Source organism: Mauremys reevesii, linkage group 2, assembly GCF_016161935.1.
Source record: "Mauremys reevesii isolate NIE-2019 linkage group 2, ASM1616193v1, whole genome shotgun sequence".
Classification (NCBI taxonomy): Eukaryota; Metazoa; Chordata; order Testudines; family Geoemydidae; genus Mauremys; species Mauremys reevesii.
Genome location: NC_052624.1, coordinates 113,618,224 through 113,638,569, shown reverse-complemented (window position 1 = coordinate 113,638,569; position 20,346 = coordinate 113,618,224). Strand labels below are relative to the sequence as shown.

Here is a 20,346-nt window from a genome sequence, read left to right as displayed (position 1 = left end):
ACCTGCCAACCTGAAGCATATTCTCACCAGTAACTGCACACCGCACCATAGTAACTCTAGCTCAGGAACCAATCCATGCAACAAACCTCGATGCCAACTCTGCCCACATATCTACACCAGCGACACCATCACAGGACCTAACCAGATCAGCCACACCATATTCACCTGCACGTCCACCAATGTAATATATGCCATCATATGCCAGCAATGCCCCTCTGCTATGTACATCGGCCAAACTGGACACTCTCTAAGGAAAAGGATAAATGGACACTAATCAGATATTAGGAATGGCAATATACAAAAACCTGTAGGAGAACACTTCAACCTCCCTGGACACACAATAGCAGATCTTAAGGTGGCCATCCTGCAGCAAAAAAACTGCAGGACCAGACTTCAAAGAGAAACTGCTGAGCTCCAGTTCATCTGCAAATTTGACACCATCAGCTCAAGATTAAACAAAGACTGTGAATGGCTTGCCAAACTATACAACCAGTTTCTCCTCCCTTGGTTTTCACTCAACTGCTAGAACAGGGCCTCATCCTCCCTGATTGAACTAACCTCGTTATCTCTAGCTTGCTTCTTGCTTGAATATATAAACCTGCCCCTGGAAATTTCCACTACTGCATCCGAAGAAGTGGATATTCACCCACGAAAGCTCATGCTGCAAAACGTCTGTTAGTCTATAAGGTGCCACAGGATTCTTTGCTGCTTTCACAAGCAGTTGGGTTTTGGGTTCGGGTTCCAGCGTATCCATCAACGGCTGGGCCGAAGGGCTCCCCTCGGTCGCTCCCTCCTCCTCCTCGGCACTGTCGCTGATGTAGCCCTTTCTCCGCGGATGGTCAAAGACCCTCAGGGTGAAGACAGAGTCCAAAGTTCTCACGGGGGTGGTGAAGGAGTCCAGGTTTCCTCTCAGCAGCCTTCCCACGATTTCTAAAATATGTGTCCTTGGTGAGAGATGGCCTCGTCCATCCAGCGCTGGGACTTATGAGGTGATGGTGCTGCACTCTGATTGGCAGAGGGCGCTGGGAGGAGTTCTTAGTGGGGTCAAACGGCCCACTCCCGGACGGGTCACCCTGCCCAGAACTCGCCCTGATTGGTCAGAATCTCCTCTTGGGGTGGTCCTGTCAGGACAAAACCGATCCTAATTGGTTGACGGCAGTGAGAGGAGTTCTTAGAGGGGTCACAAGACACACGTCGGGATGGGTCACCCTCCCACCCCAGAGCTCGCCCTGATTGGTCAAATCTCCTCTTGGGGGGGTCCTTCCGGGAGGAAACCCATCCTGATTGGTAGAGGGTGGTGGGAGGAGTTCTTAGAGGGGTCACATGACACACCTGGCTTCCAGTCATGTGGCCGCCTTGACCACGAAGTAATACCTGCATGGGGCGGGACTTCCGGTGACAGGTGGGAGGGACTAAGGTGTCATGGGGCGGGGTTAGGGTTTGATTAATGGTGGGGCCTGTCTACTGCTGCCGGGTGCTGAGTATGTCCAGGCAGGGGAGCCAGTGTCCATGTCCAGGCCAGAGGTCGAAGCCGGGTGGTCAAATGCAGGCCAAAGTCCATATCCACGCAAAGGTCGAAGCCATGTAGTCGAAATCGGAGGGGTTGGGAAAGATCAGGAGGAGGAGGAGGCAGTGCTGGAGCGGGTGGATGGAGGGCCTGGAGCGAGGCTAGAGAAAGGCAAGGAGAATACTGAGCCGGGGTTCATAACCCAAATCTGGAGCCAAGAAGGATCACGCCAAAGTCATAGCCAGAGACCGGAGCCAAGAGTCCACCCAGAGTCAACAGCGAGAAACCGGACGGCAGGGCAGGGCAGGGCAGGGCAGGGGGTACATGCGGGCAGGAATGAGGATGACTTACTGGAGGCCTGGAGACCCCTCATCAGGAGACTCCCTTCCTAGCAATAACAGAAGGACAGCGGGATGACAAAGATGTCTCTGAGCCTGGGGACCAAGCCAAGGGGAGCTCCCATCCAGGCTGTTTGCCAGGACTCCGTCACTCTCCCTGTTCATTTCACACTCTCAGACCCCCTAGCCGGAGGGGAGAATAAAGGGCAGAAAGTGAAGGTGCCCCTGGGGGAAAGGCTCTAGGCTGGGACCCAGTCCACTTCCCAAATCTACACCCAGGATTGTGTGACCAGGCCCACAGCCCTTCCTCTGCGTCTCATTTCCCACCTGCCAGATGGGGAGGCTCCTCCCCTGCCCCAGGGTGTTCGGGGGGAGTTTCATTCCTGGCTGGGAAGGGTTCAGATACCAGGTGGGTGGATTGGGCCCCGGGTGGGGGATGGTCGGACATTCGCTGCATCAGGGGGAAAGGGGCCATGGGAAGGTCTGAGCAGTGACGACGGGGGAGGGGCTCCATGTCAGGCCACCCCTCCCAGACTGCAATGGCTATTGAACATAACCCCTGGCTCTGCGGATGCTCTCACTTCTGGGCCAGCCCCACAGCCTGATTCTTCCCAACCAGTATCTGGCCTGTCCCCAGCCCCAGGGGTCGGGGTGGGGCAGGGTGTCCAGAGCAAGGTGCTCGGCCTTGGTTTCTCTCAGTGCTGCGGCTCTATGGCCGCTCCCCCCAGCCCTTCCCCCCAGGCACAGTGAGACAGAGCAGTACCTGCGGCAGGGGGTGGGAGCTGGTCATACAAAGAGGGGGGGGTCTTCAATGCTGCCCCACGGAGCACAGCCACTGCAGGGCTTCGGGCACCTGGCCCAAGTCCCTGATATTAAATAGTTGGACCATGAGGTTGGCTGTAATGTCCCCCTGTTGCAAGCGAACAAGGATCAATCAGAGACTCCGACACCCACGAGAACGAAGGGTATTAACGGCACCAGGAGCCAGCAACAGATTCCCCCACCCAACCCCCGAGACGAAATCTTCTCTCTTCTCTAGTGACTTCTATCCCCTCTCCCACCACTGTGGAATGAACTCCTGCCCCCACTCCTCTCAGTCCCCTGAGAGCTGTTCTACCTCCCAACCCAGCTGGGGATTCAGCTCCGCTCCCCAGAGTCCCCTCAGCCAACCTCGCCCCCTCCAGCTGAGGGGCTGGGAGGCTTTGGGCAGTAGTGCCGGGGGTGAGAAGAAGTGGACACCTTTCCCCCAGGGATCCCCATGTCCTTAACATGATGCCATGGGCAGTGGCTCTGGTGAATGGGGCACTTAAGCAGCCTCTGCTGCCTGACTCCTCCAGTTCTCCCGTAGCAGGTGGTGGCTGGGATAACACGATACCAGAGCTCTAGGAACCGGCCTGAGGCCCGGAGGGGGATGAAAGGCTCACAGAGGTGGCTAGGGGAGTTGGCAGCCCCTAGCATGAGCAATGGCAGTGTGTCGTGCTGATGTGACGCCTGTTAGGAAATAGCCTTGCTGGGGAGCTGGGTCGGCCCTGCTTTGAGCTGCTCAGGGCACAAGCTGGCTCTGACCAATGGTACCTGCCTGGGTTCATCCTCTCCTTGCTCCCTGGTCAGCACATGGGGATGGGATGGGAGTGATTTTCAATGACCTGAAGGTGAAAGGCCCTGGGGGTCTCTCCCCAGTGACCCCTCTTTGGTTACCTTGTCCTCTAGCAGCTGGCCGGCTTCCCCCAAGATGGAATAGGTCAGCACCAGGCCAGCCTGGCTGATGTGGAGGAGGTGGTGGTGGATGGCCAGCAGCCCCGCCTGGAGGAAAGATCTTTTCTGCTCCTCCGTGAAGAGCTCACCAAAGACCTAAAACCAAAAGAATCAGAGCCCTTACAATGGCCCAGAACCAGGCTCCAAATCCCTCGAGTGTCTCACAAGGTGGAGAAGAGTCCTGGGGCAGCCAACTTTTGGGGTCCCATGGACCGGGAACCCCCTTAAGTAGGAGGCTGCAGGCACTGAGGCCTCCAATAGCTCTTATGGAGCAGGATTCACCGCAGGTGCCATGAGATGCTGGCAATGTGTCTGCGCGCTCTGGAACCCAGCTCACACAGACAACGCAGGACCCCTGCTGCTCCCGGCAGCGATAGCTCCTGCAGCTCACCCGCTAGAGGTTTGGGGTCTTTTAGATCTGGTTCATTCCCACGCCTCACCCCACGGACATTCCCAGGAGCCTCACATATTCTGTGGAAATAAGGAGCAGGCTCTTGCCCTGTGTCCATGACACACTCACTGCAGCGGGACATAGCTCCACACCTGAGCTGCTGCAATGCACCGGCAGAAAGTCCTTACCTCTCCCACCCTGGCCAGGTTTCTATACCCCAGGCTCTTGGGGTCATGGAGCCCGTCCCGGCACCACAGGTCTGGTGCCTCTCTGGTGTTGAGCCCTGGGGGAGAAAGACACACCCATTGGGGAGGTTTGGCCTTCCACTTTCAGTGCCTGTTTCCTTTTGGGTGCACACTGGCCAGGCTCCTCCTGGCATCCGCGGCCCAATGGAATCGCAGGGTCCATGCCAGGCGGGTTAGTACCAGAAGGGGGATTTGTTTCAGCCATCACAGTAATCATGTGACCCTTACGGTCATTGTGCTCTGGGAGTGGGTGCCTGTTCATGGGGGTGTCTAATACTGAGAACCCCGCACACCCATAGGCGGCAGGTTTGTATAATTTTTGGTGGGGCCCAAAATGGTGGTGCCCTCCCGCTCCTCCCGCCCTGTAAGCCGATATAAAATGAAGCTACAATGCATCAGTGCCACAAGATTACAAAGGTCAATTAAAAGTGGAAAGTCAGAAGCAGCACTTGCCTACTTCAATATACAGTATTATATTTTGTTGCACCTGTTGTGATGAAGTGGGAATGTCCTTAATATTTTCTCTGAATACTGTCTGGGTGCCTCAGTTTCCCCTGCAAGATGCCAACTGAAGGTGTTGGGGACAAAGATCAGGTGGCTTCCTTGTCCGGAAGAGACACAGAGGCCAGAGGAGGGAGTGTCAGTTTGGAGCTGGCTGGGGAAATGGGGAGAGACCCAGAACTTGGTTCTGGGCGCCCCACTCCCCAAGATGGACCTGACAGAGGGGTTCTGTTTTCTGGACCTACAAGCTCTGTCATCTAATAAACCTTCTGTTTTACTGTCTGGCTGAGAGTCACATCTGACTGCGGAGTTGGGGTGCAGGTTGCCCCAGGACCAGCCTGGGCAGACTCGCTGTGGAAAGTGCATGATGTGGAAGGGCATGCTGAATGCTCCGAGGTCAGACCCAGGAAGGTGTAAGCTTCTTGCCCTGGAGACAGTCTGCTCCGAGAGAGGAGGCTCCTCCAGAGTCCTGACTGGCTTTGTATGGAGTTGTTCCAAAGCATCACAGCATCCCCTTCCACACCGTGCACTTCCCAGAAGTCCGCACTTGCAGGCAGCCCAGAGCCCTCTGACTCCCGGCCGCGGCTGGGATTTAAAAGGCTCTGGGCTCCCCACACTTGCAGGAAGCCCAGAGCCCTCTGATTCCTGGCCGCGGCTGGGATTTACAATGCTCTGGGCTCCCCACGGCTGCGGGCAGCGCAGAGCCCTCTGACTCCCGGTCGCAGCTGGGATTTAAAAGGGGCGAAACCTAGCTCCAACTATTGGTGGAGCAGAGCCCTTGACTGTAAATAGTCCTGGGGCTAAAGCCCCAGGAGCCCATATAACTCGGCGCCCATGCCCACACCCACTGAAGTCAGGATCTGGCCCTGGCTACCCGACTGGTGACACCCTACAAGCTCTGTGTCCGTCCCCTGTGGTGCCTGCTCCTGCCCCTGCCCTCATGATGGGCTCTTTCCCTCCATGTGTCTCAATAGCTCCGTTCCTGTCCCCTCACGAGCTGGCTGCCCCGTACGGGGGTGGGCTGATTTCCCTGGGCTGGGGGACAGAGCCAGGCTCTGAGATAAAGCAGCCGATTTCCCTGGCACTTTCACACTCATCTCCCTAATTCAGAGAGAGGGAGAGAGAAAGAGTCACCATCTAAGCTGGAGTCGTCTCAGAGGAGGAGGCTTCTTTCTGTAGGGTCCCATTGCCCAGCAGAGGGAGTCTCAAAGGAGGGGCCTTCTTTCTATTGGGGTTCCTCTTTCCCGCTACAGGGGGTCTAAGCAGAGAGGCCTTAGTTCTAGAGGCGTCCCAATGGCCAGCTGGAGCTAGTCTCCCAGAGGCTCGTCTCCATGGGGTCCCATTGCCCAGCTGGGTTTCTTACCCCTCTTCTGGAGCAGGAGCCTGTGCAGACAATAGATCCCACCCCTGGCTTGCCAACTGATGTCACTGGCTGGGTGGGATACACAGAGACCCAGCTGCAGCATGAATTCACCTGCCTTGGAGAAGGTGGAGGAGGTCTGGTGGAAGGAGGAGGAGAGGGGAATCCATCAACATTCTCCCTTCAGTTCCCCAGCGCCCCTGGACCTGAGCTCTGCTCCCACCCCTGTGTAGGAAGCGCTGGGGGAGAGGAGAGAGAGCCCTCTTCCTCTCTGCCCCCAAGGGAGCTCAGAGCAAAGGGAGCAGGGCAAGGGCCCTCGCTGAGCACTCGCTGCCTCATTGCTCCAGAATAACAAGGGCCCTGAGGCCAGGCACGACCCTGCCAGCCAGCGGCCTATGGAACGCAGTCCTTCACGGACCCAGGGGGGACCATTTAGCCAGGGGATGATGAACTTGACTCTGCAGGATGCTGGGGTCAGAGGTCACTTACGTCAAATCCAGGCAGGGAGGTGGCAAACTGGAGCAGGGCCGCGCGGGTCTGTACGACCCTGGATCTCTCCTGGGTGTTGTTTGACAGGAGAGAGGGATGGACGTGCTGCGGGAGAAGGAGGCAGGGGAGGGTCAGCAGGCAGGCGTACATGCTCTACAAACCAGCCTCTCCCCCTCCCCAAGGGGCTGAGACTTTGTTCTCAGGGTGGAGTAGCCGAGCCCTGGTCGCAGAGCTTGAAAAGGGGGTTCAGTCTCTCAGGCCCCAGCCAGCCCTGGTGCTCACTGTTAGTGCTTAATGCAACCGTGCAGAACTCTGGCTGACAGTCCCAGCTCCTTCCCCCTGCACTGGCAGCTCTGGGAACGTGTGGCCGGCTGGGTCCAAGCTGGGAGGACACAATGGAAACGTGGCACTTCTAGTCTCTCCTTTGCTACCCTCCCACAGGGCTCAGGGGCAATTCCACCCCAGACCGTCCATTCTACTCACCTCCAGGAGGTGCTGCAGCTTCTCCATGGTGGGGGGTCTCTATTAGCCGGTCCCTGAGGATGGTGTCCAGGCTTCGCGAATAGCGGTTGTGCAGAGCCTGCAAGAAGAGGGAGCACCCGTCAGTCATGGGACATGGGGCTATACCAGTCAGGGGACAATTAGGAGGATTCTCCAGGAGTCCTGGCAAGACTCAAAAGGCACATCCTGGCCTCTCCCATTCACATCACTCCAGGGACACTTAGCAAGAGTTCATGGCCGGATGCTTGCTGCCTCATCAATCCTTGCACTTCGACAGTGTCTGCGGGGACCTTGGCCTGTGTGGGACAAATGTCCCCACTTTGGGGTGCCAGATAACAGAGGAGATGTGTCCCCCACATTGGGGGTGAGCGATTCTCTGGTGCAAGACCTCCTGCCTGGGTGGGGATGGAACAAGGAGCAGGACAGACTGGGTGGCAGCGCAGCTGGGGGATTTTTGTACCTCAGCTCTGCCCTGGAGGTGCTGCTGGATCACCAAGATGGTATCTTCCTCAGGGCACAAATCCTGCTCCTCCTCCTCCTCTTCACACTCCTCCTCTTCCTCCTCCTCAGGCCACGACACCTGGGAACTGGGGGTGTCTGCACCAGGGAAGGAAGGAGAAAGTTTAATCCCTTCTGCTGCTGGGGGGATGCAGTGGACAGAGAAGGCTCCATGATTCCCCTTTTTCTGTAAGGAGCCCCATGGCAGCCAGGGCCCCACCCTGCCCCTCCCAGAGACACCCTCAGCCCCATCAGCCTCAGGGCCCCATAGCAGTCAGCCCCCCCGCCCCCAACATGATCAGGGGAGGCTGGAGCTCCCCGACTCCGCCCAGAATCCGCTGTCTTGGGGCGTGGCTGTGCAACCCCCTCTGGTGTTAGTGGGGCTCACGTGGGTCAGTCCCGGCGCCTTGGCGAGCCGATGGGCACAGGGTGTTACTAGTCCCCCACCGCCCCAGTCCTCCTCCCTTTCCCCTGGGTCTCCCCTCACCTCCAAAGAGGGAGCCTTCAAAGACAGGGCTGCCAGACCCCACGGAGGAGCTGCTGGCCCCGCAGGAGTATGCGGAGCTGCTGGTGTTTGTCACGCAGTCGCTCAACTCCTGCTCTGGGCTGGCAGGAGGCTCCTTCATGGCCAGGGTGGGGCTGGCAGGAGGCTTCTCAGTCGCCAGGGTGGGGATGGCGGGAGGCTCCTCAGTCGCCAAGGTGGGGCTGGAGGCTCCTCTATGGCCAGGGTGGGGCTGGCAGGAGGCTCCTCTGGGGCCAGGGTGGGGCTGGCGGGAGGCTCCTCCAGGGCCAGGGTGGGGCTGGAGCAGGGCCCCTCAGTTGCCATGGTGGTGGACGGCTCCTGATGGGCCCTGGGGCGCAGCTCCTGGCTCCTTGGCTTTCTGCAAAGGAAGCCCCAGAGCTGCCTTCTCCGGCTCCTGCCCTCTCCTGGCTCTCTCCTCCACAGCTGAACCCGGGGCCACCTCCATTTCGGCCCAGAAGGTGCCTCAGGGTCAGCTAGGGGAGCTGCTGTCTTCCGCCTCCTCCAGCAGGTGACGCAGCTCCTCTCCTTACTCCGGCCACAAGCCTCTTCCCCGCCCGTGGGGACAGAGGGGCCGCTCTCCTCCTGGGAAGGCTGGCTGATGTTTTCTGCTGGCTCTGGAGCCACCTGCCCGGCCTTCCTCCTGAGCATCCGCCTTATTCGCTCCATCCTGGAACAGAGTGGGGAGCAGCCATGAGTCTGGCTTCAAAGCAGCCTCTCATTAACGAGCCTGCCTGCTCCCCTGCCCACCTCCCCTCTGCTGAGGCAATTTCTCCTCCCGACACATCCCATCCCAGGGCACAGGAAACCTCAACCTGGGGAACAAACCCTGACAAGGGATGGGCTGGGAGCCCTAGTGGTGGGATATTCCCACCACACTGGGGATGGCTCTGGAGAACTCCACTTACTTGCTCTAGATCGGATGGAGCTGGATGGCAGATGCTCAGGGTTGCTCCTCCATTCACCCTCCTCGATCTCCTGCACCCAGCTGGCCGGCAACGGGTGCTGCTCAATGCCCTGCCAGCAAGGCAAGGGGTAGAAACCAGAGATCGAAACTGGCTGTGAAAACAATACAATGCCACTAGCGGAACACTCCTGGGACACTCCATAGCTGTACCCGGGGCCACCTCCATTTGGGCCCAGAAGGTGCCTCAGTGTCAGCTAGGGGAGCTGCTGTCTTCCTCCTCCTCCAGAAAGCCAGAGCTGGGAAGTGCCAGCAGGACTCGATTCCCAGTCTCCCTGGCTCCGAGTGTGACCTGTTGTAGTGACTGACGGATTTGCTCCTCGTCTCCCATCCAAAGCCAATAATACATCTCTGGGTTGGCAGTCATGAGTTAGACCTTCTCAGCACCCCTCTGTCTCCCGCAGCCCTCAGCTGTTCCTTGGACTGCGGTGGCTTGGACGGTAACAGGAATGGATATTGTTACTGGCTCACTGGGTGGTTCTAGCCAATGAGGGTCTCAGTCTAGCCTCAGAGGCCCACACCCCCAGACACTACAGGTCAGGATGGATTGATTTCATTCCAAATGTTTTGTAGTTGTATTTTTGAGTTATTTTCCTAATGAGAGATTGATTCTCATGAAATTCTTAGTGGTGGTCGATGACAGAACACGGAGCAATGGTCTCAAGTTGCACTGTGGAAGGCTTAGCTTGGCTATTAGGAAACACTAGTTCACTAGGAGGGTGGTGAAGCCCTGGAATGGGTTCCCTAGGGAGGTGGTGGAATCTCCATCCTTACAAGTTTTTAAAGGTCAGCTTGACAAAGCCCTGGCTGGGATGATGAAGTTGGGGTTGGTCCTGCTTTGAGTAGGGGGGTTGGACTAGATACCTCCTGAGGTCTGTTCCAGCCCTAGTCTTCTATGATGCTAGGAATAGGGATCCATTCAAACATGTTGACTTGCTGGTTTTGCAGGACACAGAAAAACAAAAAGGTTGACTGAACCATTTGTTTTCCTTTCAAACAAACTGAGGTAAAGAAGTATCTCTAGTTCGTGCACTGAACTGATTGTTCCTGCTCATAATGTCCTTCCAGATTTTAGAAGTAGTAGCTCACACCTCCTCCTCTCTAGCGTTTATTCATATATTACAAGGGGAAAAGAAGCCTTCATCGTTTTCGAACCCCCAATCAATTTCTTACATTTGAATGAAGTAGCTACATCAACTGGAATGAAGAAAATATTCTTTCTGCACCCGCAGAAGAGGCTAGTGCTGCCAAAATCTGGCTGAGTGTTTCAATAACTTCTGGACCCCCAGGTGCTTACGCAATGACTTCCAACAGTTCAGTGCTTTGACTTCCTCTGACACTTGGCAGCAAACATGGATTTCTTCATATATGTAGTTATTTAAATTACTTTAATAGGCTGGAGCAACTAGAGGCCTTAATATCACTTGTCATCGTTTCAAATTTTATACTGGATAAGTTTTAAAAAAAAACTTTTTCAATATAAATTTAAAAAACTCAGTTTAAATAAAAAAAAATCTCTTTTGGGGGCGGGGTTTGGGTTGTGAAAAAGCCATTGATTGGTCTTGCCCTTGATTTTAGAAGAACTACTTCATCTGAGAGAATCAGAAACTGCTTGTATTCTGTTCAAGGAGAGGAGGCAGCAAAATTCATCCTAGCAGTAATTTGTTGGGCCTTATTTGCTCAGTCTTAAACAAACAAGTGTGCAAAACTCTAGCTAGTCTCTTTTATGTAGGCCCAGCTAAGAGGTGGTGGGAGGGGCAGGAATGCTGTCTCCGTCCCGGATCCAGTAGCAATTGCACAGGATATTGCCACAAAACCTACATTTTACTGCCAAACTCTCTAAGCCATTCCTCTTCTGCGCTTCCTGGTTTCTAACTTTCAAATCCACAAAACCTTCCCCTTGACAGTCACTGCCCAGGCAGTGCAGCAGGCAGAGGAACCTGAGCAGTAACATTGTGACACCAGAGGTAACTCAGCCACCTGTCGCTCCCTGACTCCACTAACCCTGAGCATAAACCCGAAGCCTGAGCCCTGCCTTGGGCATCGCTTCCACGGAAACCTGCAGGTTCATTTACTGACTTATGCAAATCACCTGTGGAGAGTTAGCACTGACTGGCTGACTTCACTCTCAAGTCACAATGCCCTTCAGCTTACAGCACTAATGGAAGGGGCCCAGGGTGGAAATCAGGCTTTTCTGGTGGCCCGTTTTCCAATTGAGAAGAGGGGACAAGAGGGAAGGAGGAAGAGGGAAGCTAAATGGTCACATTCCAAACGCCCCCAGCGAGTCACAGATTAATTCCAAGCCCAGAGGAAACCACTGTCGTCTGACTTTCTGTTTCACTTCGGCCATAGAATGTGCCTCAAAATAATTCCCATAGGAATTAGAGCAGATTTTTTAGTAAAACACCCAAGCTTGATTTTAAAATAGGCCAGTTGTGGAAAATCCAGCACAACCCTCATTGAATTGCTCCAAACTCTGATGTTAAAAATGCTCCTCGCCTTATTTCCAGTGTGTATTGGTCTAGCTTCAACTTCCAGCCATTGTCTGCTCATAACCTTTATCTAGCAAAGTGAAGATGGAGGCTTGCTGCAGCAAGGCTACAGGGCTCTGCGAGGTTCCCCCTGCCCCGCATCCCTGTCCTGCCTGGCTGTTGGCAAGGGAGCTCTGTGAGGTCACAGATGCCTCATTCATAGAATCATAGACTATCAGGGTTGCAAGGGACCTCAGGTGGTATGTAGTCCAACCCCCTGCTCAAAGAAGGACCAATTCCCAACTAATTGTCTTTGCTCAGTGGGCTGAGTTTCTGCCAAAAGCTTTTGTGAAGTAACTACCACACCCACCTTTCCCTGGCAGGCCTGACGTCTGCCCCTGGCCAGCCCTGCTGGATGTTTGAGCTGCACCCCGGATCACCCCACTTGCTCAGTAGCTCCCTTGAAAGGTGCAGAAAATATTGTCTTCCTTTCAGTTTATTGAAATCGTTCAGTTCAATCGACTAGTTTGCTGAAATTCAAGAAAGCCATTGGGAATTCACAAAACAGGCAAACTTGTTTTCCTCCCTCAATCTATGGATAAAAACTAGGGGATAGATCTACTGGTTCATCAATCTAGAAACATGTGGAGACAAGAATGTATCATTTCCGTTAACTAACCACGCATCAAATTGCCTTTGTTTAAGAAATCAGTCAGTTTGAAATGCAAAACATTTTGATACAACTTCTTTCTTATGCTTCTCTTTCTAGCTCTGGCATGGCCTTGCTGTGTGACCAAAGAGAGGTCACTTCTTTTCTCTTTCCCTCAGTATCCTGGGGGATGGAGAAAATTCTCTCAGTCTTAGCAGGAGAGAGATTTGAGCAAGTCAGGCGTGTTAGGGCTCTTGTGCTCTAAAGGACAATGGGCAATTGTTGTTTGGGGCAAGAATCCCGACGGATTTGTTACTTGTCCCGCAACCAAAGCCAATAACACCTCTTTGTATTTTCAGTCATGAGTTAGACATCTCAGCACCCCTCAGTCTCTCGCAGCCCTCAGCTGTTCCTTAGATTAGGGAGGCTTGGATGCTAAGAGAACTGGAATTATTTTACTGGCTTCCTGGGTGTTACTAGCCCATGAGGGTCTCAATCTGGCCCCCAAGGCCCACACCTTTGAATCTGCTAGGATAGAGTCCCCTATCTTGTACTTAGAGCCTATATTTTTTCTTACCTTCTACACAGATGACAATGTCTTTGAAACAAATCCACACGGGAATGAAAAACACACGCACTGAATCTCCTGCACACCAACGTCTCTCGGTCCTCAGCGAGAGACCGCGAGCTGGAGGCTTGCTGCAGCAAGGCTACAGGGCTCTCCGAGGTTCCCCCTGCCCCGCATCCCTGTCCTGCCTGGCTGTTGGCAAGGGAGCTCTGTGAGGTCACAGACGCCTCATCATCTTTGCCCAATAGGCTGAGTTCCTGCCAAAGGCCTTTGTGAAGTCACTGCCGCACCCACCTTTCCCTGATGTCTGCCCCTGGCCAGCCCAGCTGGATGTTTGAGCTGCACCCCGGATCACCCCACTTGCTCATTATTGATTCTGGGGAGCAAGCAGGCTACCCAGTAAAACAGCAGAGTCTGTTCCGCACCCCACACTGAGCTTTTCATAGAGGTTATGAAACAATTCGATCTCCTAATCTGGCCTTTATTTCACAGGCTATGAAATTTCACACACTTTGCACCATATGAAGCCCAATTGCTTGTAAGTCACTAAAAGGCACCTTCCAGAATGACAAGCAGTTGTGATGTGAGGACACCAGGAAACAGAGACTCCATCTCTCCCCTGGGTAATTTGTTCCAGTGGCTAGTCTCCCTCACTGTCAAAAATGTGTGCCTACGTCTCATTTGAATTTGAAAATTTGAAAATCCAGCACAACCCTCAGTGAATTGCTCCAAACTCTGATGTTAAAAATGCTCCTCGCCTTATTTCCAGTGTGTATTGGTCTAGCTTCAACTTCCAGCCATTGTCTGCTCATAACCTTTATCTGGTAAAGCAAAGGTGGAGGCTTGCTGCAACAAGGCTAAAGGGCTCTGCGAGGTTCCCCCTGCCCCGCATCCCTGTCCTGCCTGGCTGTTGGCAAGGGAGCTCTGTGAGGTCACAGACGCCTCACTCATAGAATCATAGACTATCAGGGTTGCAAGGGACCTCAGGAGGTATGTAGTCCAACCCCCTGCTCAAAGCAGGACCAATTCCCAACTAATTGTCTTTGCTCAATGGGCTGAGTTCCTGCCAAAAGCTTTTGTGAAGTCACTGCCACACCCACCTTTCCCTGGCAGGCTTGATGTCTGCCCCTTGGCCAGCCCAGCTGGATATTTAAGCTGCACCCCGGATCACCCCACTTGCTCATTATTCATTCTGGGGAGCAACCACGATACCCAGTAAAACAGCAGAGTCTGTTCCACACCCCACACTGAGTTTTTCATAGAGGCATCAGTTGTAAAACAATTCAGTCTCCTAATGTGGCCTCTATTTCACGGGCTATGAAATTTCACATTCTTAGCACCCTATTAAGCCCAATTGCTTGTAATTCACTAAAAGGCACCTTCCCAACCAGTTATGATGGTAGGACACCAGGAAACAGAGACTCCACCTCTCCCCTGGGTAATTTCTTCCAGTGGCTAGTCTCCCTCACTGTCATAATTACATTGGAAATTGACAACCTCTGATAAGGGCCCAATTTATGACAATCTTTTAAATAATTTAAATAGAAGAGAAAAAATAACATTCAGTAGAACATGTTCACTGCCAAGCTTTTCAGACAGTCGCACCACTGATGTGATAGCTAAGGCCCTGGAAGCAAAGTTAGCTGAAATGCTAACCCAGCTTTGGGCAGCAGTAGCTTCCTTGAAAGGTGCAGAAAATATTGTCTTCCTTTCAGTTTATTCAAATCGTTCAGTTCAATTGACTAGTTTGTTGAAATTCAAGAAAGCCATTGGGAATTCACAAAACAGGCAAACTTGCTTTCCTCCCTCAATCTATGGATAAAAACAAGGGGATAGATCTACTGGTTCATAAATCTAGAAACACGTGGAGACAAGAATGTATCATTTCCGTTCACTAACCACACATCAAATTGCCTTTGTTTAAGAAATCAGTCAGTTTGAAATGCAAAACATTTTGATACAACTTCTTTCTTATGCTTCTCTTTCTAGCTCTGGCATGGCCTTGCTGTGTGACCAAAGAGAGGTCACTTCTTTTCTCTTTCCCTCGGTATCATGGGGGATGTAGAAAATTCTCTCAGCCCTAGCAGGAGAGAGATTTGAGCAAGTCAGGCGTGTTAGGGCCCTGGTGCTCTAAAGGACAATGGGCGATTGTTGTTTGGGGTAAGAATCCCGACAGATTTGTTACTTTTCCCCCAACCAAAGCCAATAACACATCTTTGTATTTTCAGTCATGAGTTAGACCTTCTCAGCATCCCTCTGTCTCCTGCAGCCCTCAGTTGTTCCTTGGATTAGGGAGGCTGGGATGCTAAGAGAACTGGAATTATTTTACTGGCTTCCTGGGTGTTACTAGCCCATGAGGGTCTCAATCTGGCCCCCAAGGCCCACACCCCAGACACTAAAGATCAGGATGGGTTGATTTCACTCAAAGTTTTTTGTATTTGCATTTTTGAATTATTTTCCTAACGAAAGATTGATTCTCATGAAATCTTAGAGCTGGCAGATGACAGAACAAGGAGCAATGCTCTCAAGTTGAAGTGTAGAAGGCTCGGATATTAGGAAAAACTTTTTCCCTAGGAGGGTGGTGATGCCTTTGAATCTGCTAGGATAGAGTCCCCTATCTTGTATCTATATCTAGAGCCTATATTTTTTCTTACCTTCTACACAGATGACAATGTCTTTGAAACAAATCCACACGGGAATGAAAAACACACACACTGAATCTCCTGCACACCAACGTCTCTCGGTCCTCAGCGAGAGACCGCGAGCTGGAGGCTTGCTGCAGCAAGGCTACAGGGCTCTCCGAGGTTCCCCCTGCCCCGCATCCCTGTCCTGCCTGGCTGTTGGCAAGGGAGCTCTGTGAGGTCACAGACGCCTCATCATCTTTGCCCAATAGGCTGAGTTCCTGCCAAAGGCCTTTGTGAAGTCACTGCCGCACCCACCTTTCCCTGATGTCTGCCCCTGGCCAGCCCAGCTGGATGTTTGAGCTGCAGACCGGATCACCCTACTTGCTCATTATTGATTCTGGGGAGCAAGCAGGCTACCCAGTAAAACAGCAGAGTCTGTTCCGCACCCCACACTGAGCTTTTCATAGAGGTTATGAAACAATTCGATCTCCTAATCTGGCCTCTATTTCACAGGCTATGAAATTTCACACACTTTGCACCAAATGAAGCCCAATTGCTTGTAAGTCACTAAAAGGCACCTTCCAGAATGACAGGCAGTTGTGATGTGAGGACACCAGGAAACAGAGACTCCATCTCTCCCCTGGGTAATTTGTTCCAGTGGCTAGTCTCCCTCACTGTCAAAAATGTGTGCCTACGTCTCATTTGAATTTCTCTGGCTTCAGCTGGCAGCTGTTGGTTCTTGTTGTGCCTTTTTTGGCTAGATCGAATTAGCCCTGCCCCGTGAAATCCGATCTCCCTGTCCTGCTGGACCCCCCAGCCAGGAGAACCCAGTAGGGGCCTCCTAGCTGTTTCTCTGCCCGGCTGGGGACAGGACTTCCTCTCCGTGGGGATATCAGACGCACCTGCCGAGGCAATGCAGAAGTGAGCGCGTTGCATCAGCCCGGCGTTGGGCTCAGGGCTTTGCTCTTGGCAGTTCTGCTCCAGTCACGTCTCTGGGTGCCCGGACTCAGAGCTTCTGGCCCCCTGTGGCTGCAGCCAGTGCTGGGGCACCGGGATCAGGACTTCCATTCCCCTCCCCACTCCTGCTGGCGCTCTGGGTGCCTGGGCTTGCGGCTTCTGCCCGGCATCTGCAGCAGGGGCTCGGGGCTTCCCTTGCAGTTCCTTCTGGGGCTCAGGGGTCCATTTCTCTGGATGCCCCGAAAATGGTAGGAGCCGAGGTGCTCCCAAGTAGTAGGTAGGAGCTGAGGTGCTGCCAACAGCAGGGACCCACCTGCACATCTGGGAACCTCCTCTAGCTTCAGAAAGGTTGCTGGCTGCTGCCCTTGGAGCCCAGGTCTGAAGGCAGCACAGAAGTGAGGGTGACAATGCTGTGACCCCCCCACAACAACCTCTGAACTCCCCCGTTCTCCCAGTTTGGTCAGCACCCCCATGGTTACAATGCCAGGAAATGTCAGGTGGAAACATCTGAAATGGTGACGTTGGTCAATTTCAAGGCCAGAGGTTTGTAAATTAGTCAAAGTGAGCCCTGAATGTGGTAGGGACCTGGCTATTATGGATGCCCGAGCGGGTTGCACTCCCAGTTCTCTTGAAAGGCCGTGGAGAATTCCTGCCGCCTGAGACACTTCCCAGAATAAGCCACCAGGACTGGGGGGGAAATGAAGGAAACCAACCAAAGCCTGAGCTAGGATGGAGAGCATTGATCCAAGCCGTGTTTGAACCCCTCCACCCCCACCTGCCTGCCTGCCTGCCTGCGGTGAAATGGACAGAGGGGCACTGATTTCTAGTTGTGAACTTGCTACAGACCGTGGGCTTCAGCACAAGCCGTACAGCCCATACTCTGAACTCTTGGATAAACAGCAAAGCTGGCTTTTCCCAAACCTTTCCCCCCAGTGCCCTGCATCCACTTGGGATTGTGCCCAGCAGAGGCTGGTGGAGGGGAGGGGAAGGGAGAGGAGGCCATGCAAATGTTGTGGCGTCTGCACTACCCCCCAGACACACACAGCAATGCAGGGCACAATATCCAGGACAGTAAATTATTTGGCCATAACCTACCAAATCTTCAGAAGAAACGTCTGTCCTATCTCGGGGACTCTCTTTTTGCCCTGCCACCCCCACCAACATGATACAGTTCTGCGGCGATCTGGAAGCCTACTTTCGCCGTCTCCGACTCAAAGAATACTTTCAGGACAACACTGAACAGCGCACTGATACACAGTTACCCTCCCACCAACAGCACAAAAAGAAGAACTCCACATGGACTCCTCCTGAGGGTCGAAATGACAGTCTGGACCTATACATTGAATGCTTCCGCCGACGTGCACAGGCAGAAATTGTGGAAAAACAACATCGCTTGCCTCATAACCTAAGTCGTGCAGAACGCAATGCCATCCACAGCCTCAGAAACCATCCTGACATTATAATCAAAGAGGCTGATAAAGGAGGTGCTGTTGTCATCATGAACAGGTCTGACTACCAAAAGGAGGCCGCCAGACAACTCTCCAACACCAAATTCTACAGGCCACTGCCCTCAGATCCCACTGAGGAATACACTAAGGAACTGAACCATCTACTCAGGACACTCCCTACACTAACACCGGAACAAATCAACATACCCTTAGAGCCCCAACCAGGGCTATTCTATCTACTGCCCAAAATCCACAAACCTGGAAATCCTGGACGCCCCATCATCTCGGGCATTGGAACTCTCACTGAAGGACTGTCTGGATATGTGGACTTTCTACTGAGACCCTATGCCACCAGCACTCCCAGCTATCTCCGTGACACCACTGATTTCCTGAGGAAACTACAATGCATTGGTGACCTTCCAGAAAACACCATCCTGGCCACCATGGATGTAGAGGCTCTCTACACCAACATCCCACACGCTGATGGAATACAAGCTGTCAGGAACAGTAACCCTGATGATGCCACAGCACAACTGGTTGCTGAGCTCTGTGCCTTTATCCTCAGACACAACTATTTCAAATTTGATGACAATATATATCTCCAGATCAGTGGCACCGCTATGGGCACCCGCATGGCCCCACAATATGCCAATATTTTTATGGCTGACCTGGAACAACGCTTCCTCAGCTCCCGTCCACTCACGCCCCTTCTCTACCTACGCTACATTGATGACATCTTCATCATCTTGACCCATGGGAAAGAGACTCTGGAAAAATTCCACCACGATTTCAACAGCTTCCACCCCACCATCAACCTCAGCCTGGACCAATCTACACGGGAGGTCCACTTCCTAGACACTACGGTGCAAATAATTGATGGACACATTAACACCACCCTATACCGAAAACCTACCGACCGCTATGCCTACCTTCATGCCTCCAGCTTCCATCCCGGGCACACCACAAGATCCATTGTCTACAGCCAAGCACTGAGGTACAACCGCATCTGCTCTATCCCCACAGACAGAGACCAACACCTACAAAATCTCCACCAAGCATTCTCAAAACTACAGTACCCGCACGAGGAAATAAGGAGACAGATCAACAGAGCCAGACGTGTACCCAGAAGCCTCCTACTGCAAGACAAACCCAAGAAAGAAACCAACAGGACTCCACTGGCCATCACATACAGTCCCCAGCTAAAACCCTCCAGCGCATCATCAGGGATCTACAACCCATCCTGGAGAATGATCCCACACTTTCACAGGCCTTGGGTGGCAGGCCAGTCCTCGCCCACAGACAACCTGCCAACCTGAAGCATATTCTCACCAGTAACTGCACACCGCACCATAGTACTCTAGCTCAGGAACCAACCCATGCAACAAACCTCGATGCCAACTCTGCCCACATATCTACACCAGTAACACCATCACAGGACCTAACCAGATCAGCCACACCATCACCGGTTCATTCACCTGCACGTCCACCAATGTAATATATGCCATCATATGCCAGCAATGCCCCTCTGCTATGTACATCGGCCAAACTGGACAGTCTCTAAGGAAAAGGATAAATGGACACAAATCAGATATTAGGAATGGCAATATACAAAAACCTGTAGGAGAACACTTCAACCTCCCTGGCCACACAATAGCAGATCTTAAGGTGGCCATCCTACAGCAAAAAAACTTCAGGACCAGACTTCAAAGAGAAACTGCTGAGCTCCAGTTCATCTGCAAATTTGACACCATCAGCTCAGGATTAAACAAAGACTGTGAATGGCTTGCCAATTACAGAACCAGTTTCTCCTCCCTTGGTTTTCACACCTCAACTGCTAGAACAGGGCCTCATCCTCCCTGATTGAACTAACCTCGTTATCTCTAGCTTGCTTCTTGCTTGCATATATAAACCTGCCCCTGGAAATTTCCACCACTTGCATCTGAAGAAGTGGGTATTCACCCACGAAAGCTCATGCTGCAGAACGTCTGTTAGTCTATAAGGTGCCACAGGATTCCTTGTTGCTTTTACAGATCCAGACTAACACGGCTACCCCTCTGATACAAATCTTCAGTGTTGAGAGTCCAATTTCCCTAGAAAATAATGGGAGGGAGGGGTTAGAGAGTTGCAGTAACCACCTGGACTTCCAGTCTCTGGCCAGGCACATCCCCCTCTCAAGAGTTTTCACTGCTATCGTCTCCAAACTGGTCCTCCTGGTCTAATGTGATGTCACATCCTGGCCTTTAGGGACATTGACAGGATCTTCCCTGTTCCCAGCTGCGGCATCACCCTCATTATCCTGCCTGATAAGGATCTCGCCAGGGCTCAGCTAAATGGCATGTGGCATGACAGGCTCTTTGCTGAGTGGGTTTTGTGCTGGTGAAATATTCCCAGTCGACAGCCCTGGAGAGAGAAGATTGTGAAAAAAAGACAGTACCGTATGGAATGGGCTTCCCCAGTGCACCATTCTCTGCCCCCATGGAAGGTCTCATGGGTTCAGGGTGGATACACACCGACAATGGAATGAAATCTCTCTTGCATAGTTGAGTTTTCTTCTTAGTTT

At 52.9% G+C, this 20,346-nt stretch overlaps 1 protein-coding gene across 6 annotated transcripts; it reads right to left on the bottom strand.

The window, feature by feature from the left end:
• Positions 1-1,549: 1,549 nt before the first annotated feature.
• LOC120398054 lies at positions 1,550-15,620 on the bottom strand. 6 transcript variants are annotated; one of them, XM_039525009.1, is made up of 11 exons: positions 15,412-15,620; positions 9,014-9,164; positions 8,073-8,775; positions 7,548-7,684; positions 7,070-7,166; positions 6,587-6,691; positions 6,101-6,236; positions 4,180-4,274; positions 3,544-3,696; positions 2,609-2,755; positions 1,550-1,668 (listed from the first exon to the last, which is right to left on the bottom strand). In XM_039525009.1, the coding sequence occupies exons 5-10, from the start codon at positions 7,094-7,096 to the stop codon at positions 2,654-2,656; spliced, it is 618 nt and encodes a 205-aa protein (XP_039380943.1). In that variant the 5' UTR covers positions 7,097-7,166; positions 7,548-7,684; positions 8,073-8,775; positions 9,014-9,164; positions 15,412-15,620; the 3' UTR covers positions 1,550-1,668; positions 2,609-2,653. The 6 variants fall into 6 exon arrangements, 5 of the variants coding, with proteins under 5 accessions (XP_039380943.1, XP_039380942.1, XP_039380941.1 ...); XM_039525008.1 differs by having other exon boundaries at positions 9,014-9,122; XM_039525007.1 differs by lacking the exon at positions 15,412-15,620 and adding an exon at positions 12,767-12,975.
• Positions 15,621-20,346: the final 4,726 nt, after the last annotated feature.

What these genes read in the sequence shown, in the direction of transcription:
- LOC120398054 (XM_039525009.1), bottom strand. Translation starts at nt 7,096, where the DNA reads ATGGAGAAGCTGCAGCACCTCCTGGAG. An exon ending in AGCTGCAGCACCTCCTGGAG is followed by an intron (nt 6,692 to 7,069) that starts GTGAGTAGAATG and finishes CTTCTCCCGCAG; the next exon opens with CACGTCCATCCCTCTCTCCT. An exon ending in ACCTGGCCAGGGTGGGAGAG is followed by an intron (nt 3,697 to 4,179) that starts GTAAGGACTTTC and finishes TTTTGGTTTTAG; the next exon opens with GTCTTTGGTGAGCTCTTCAC.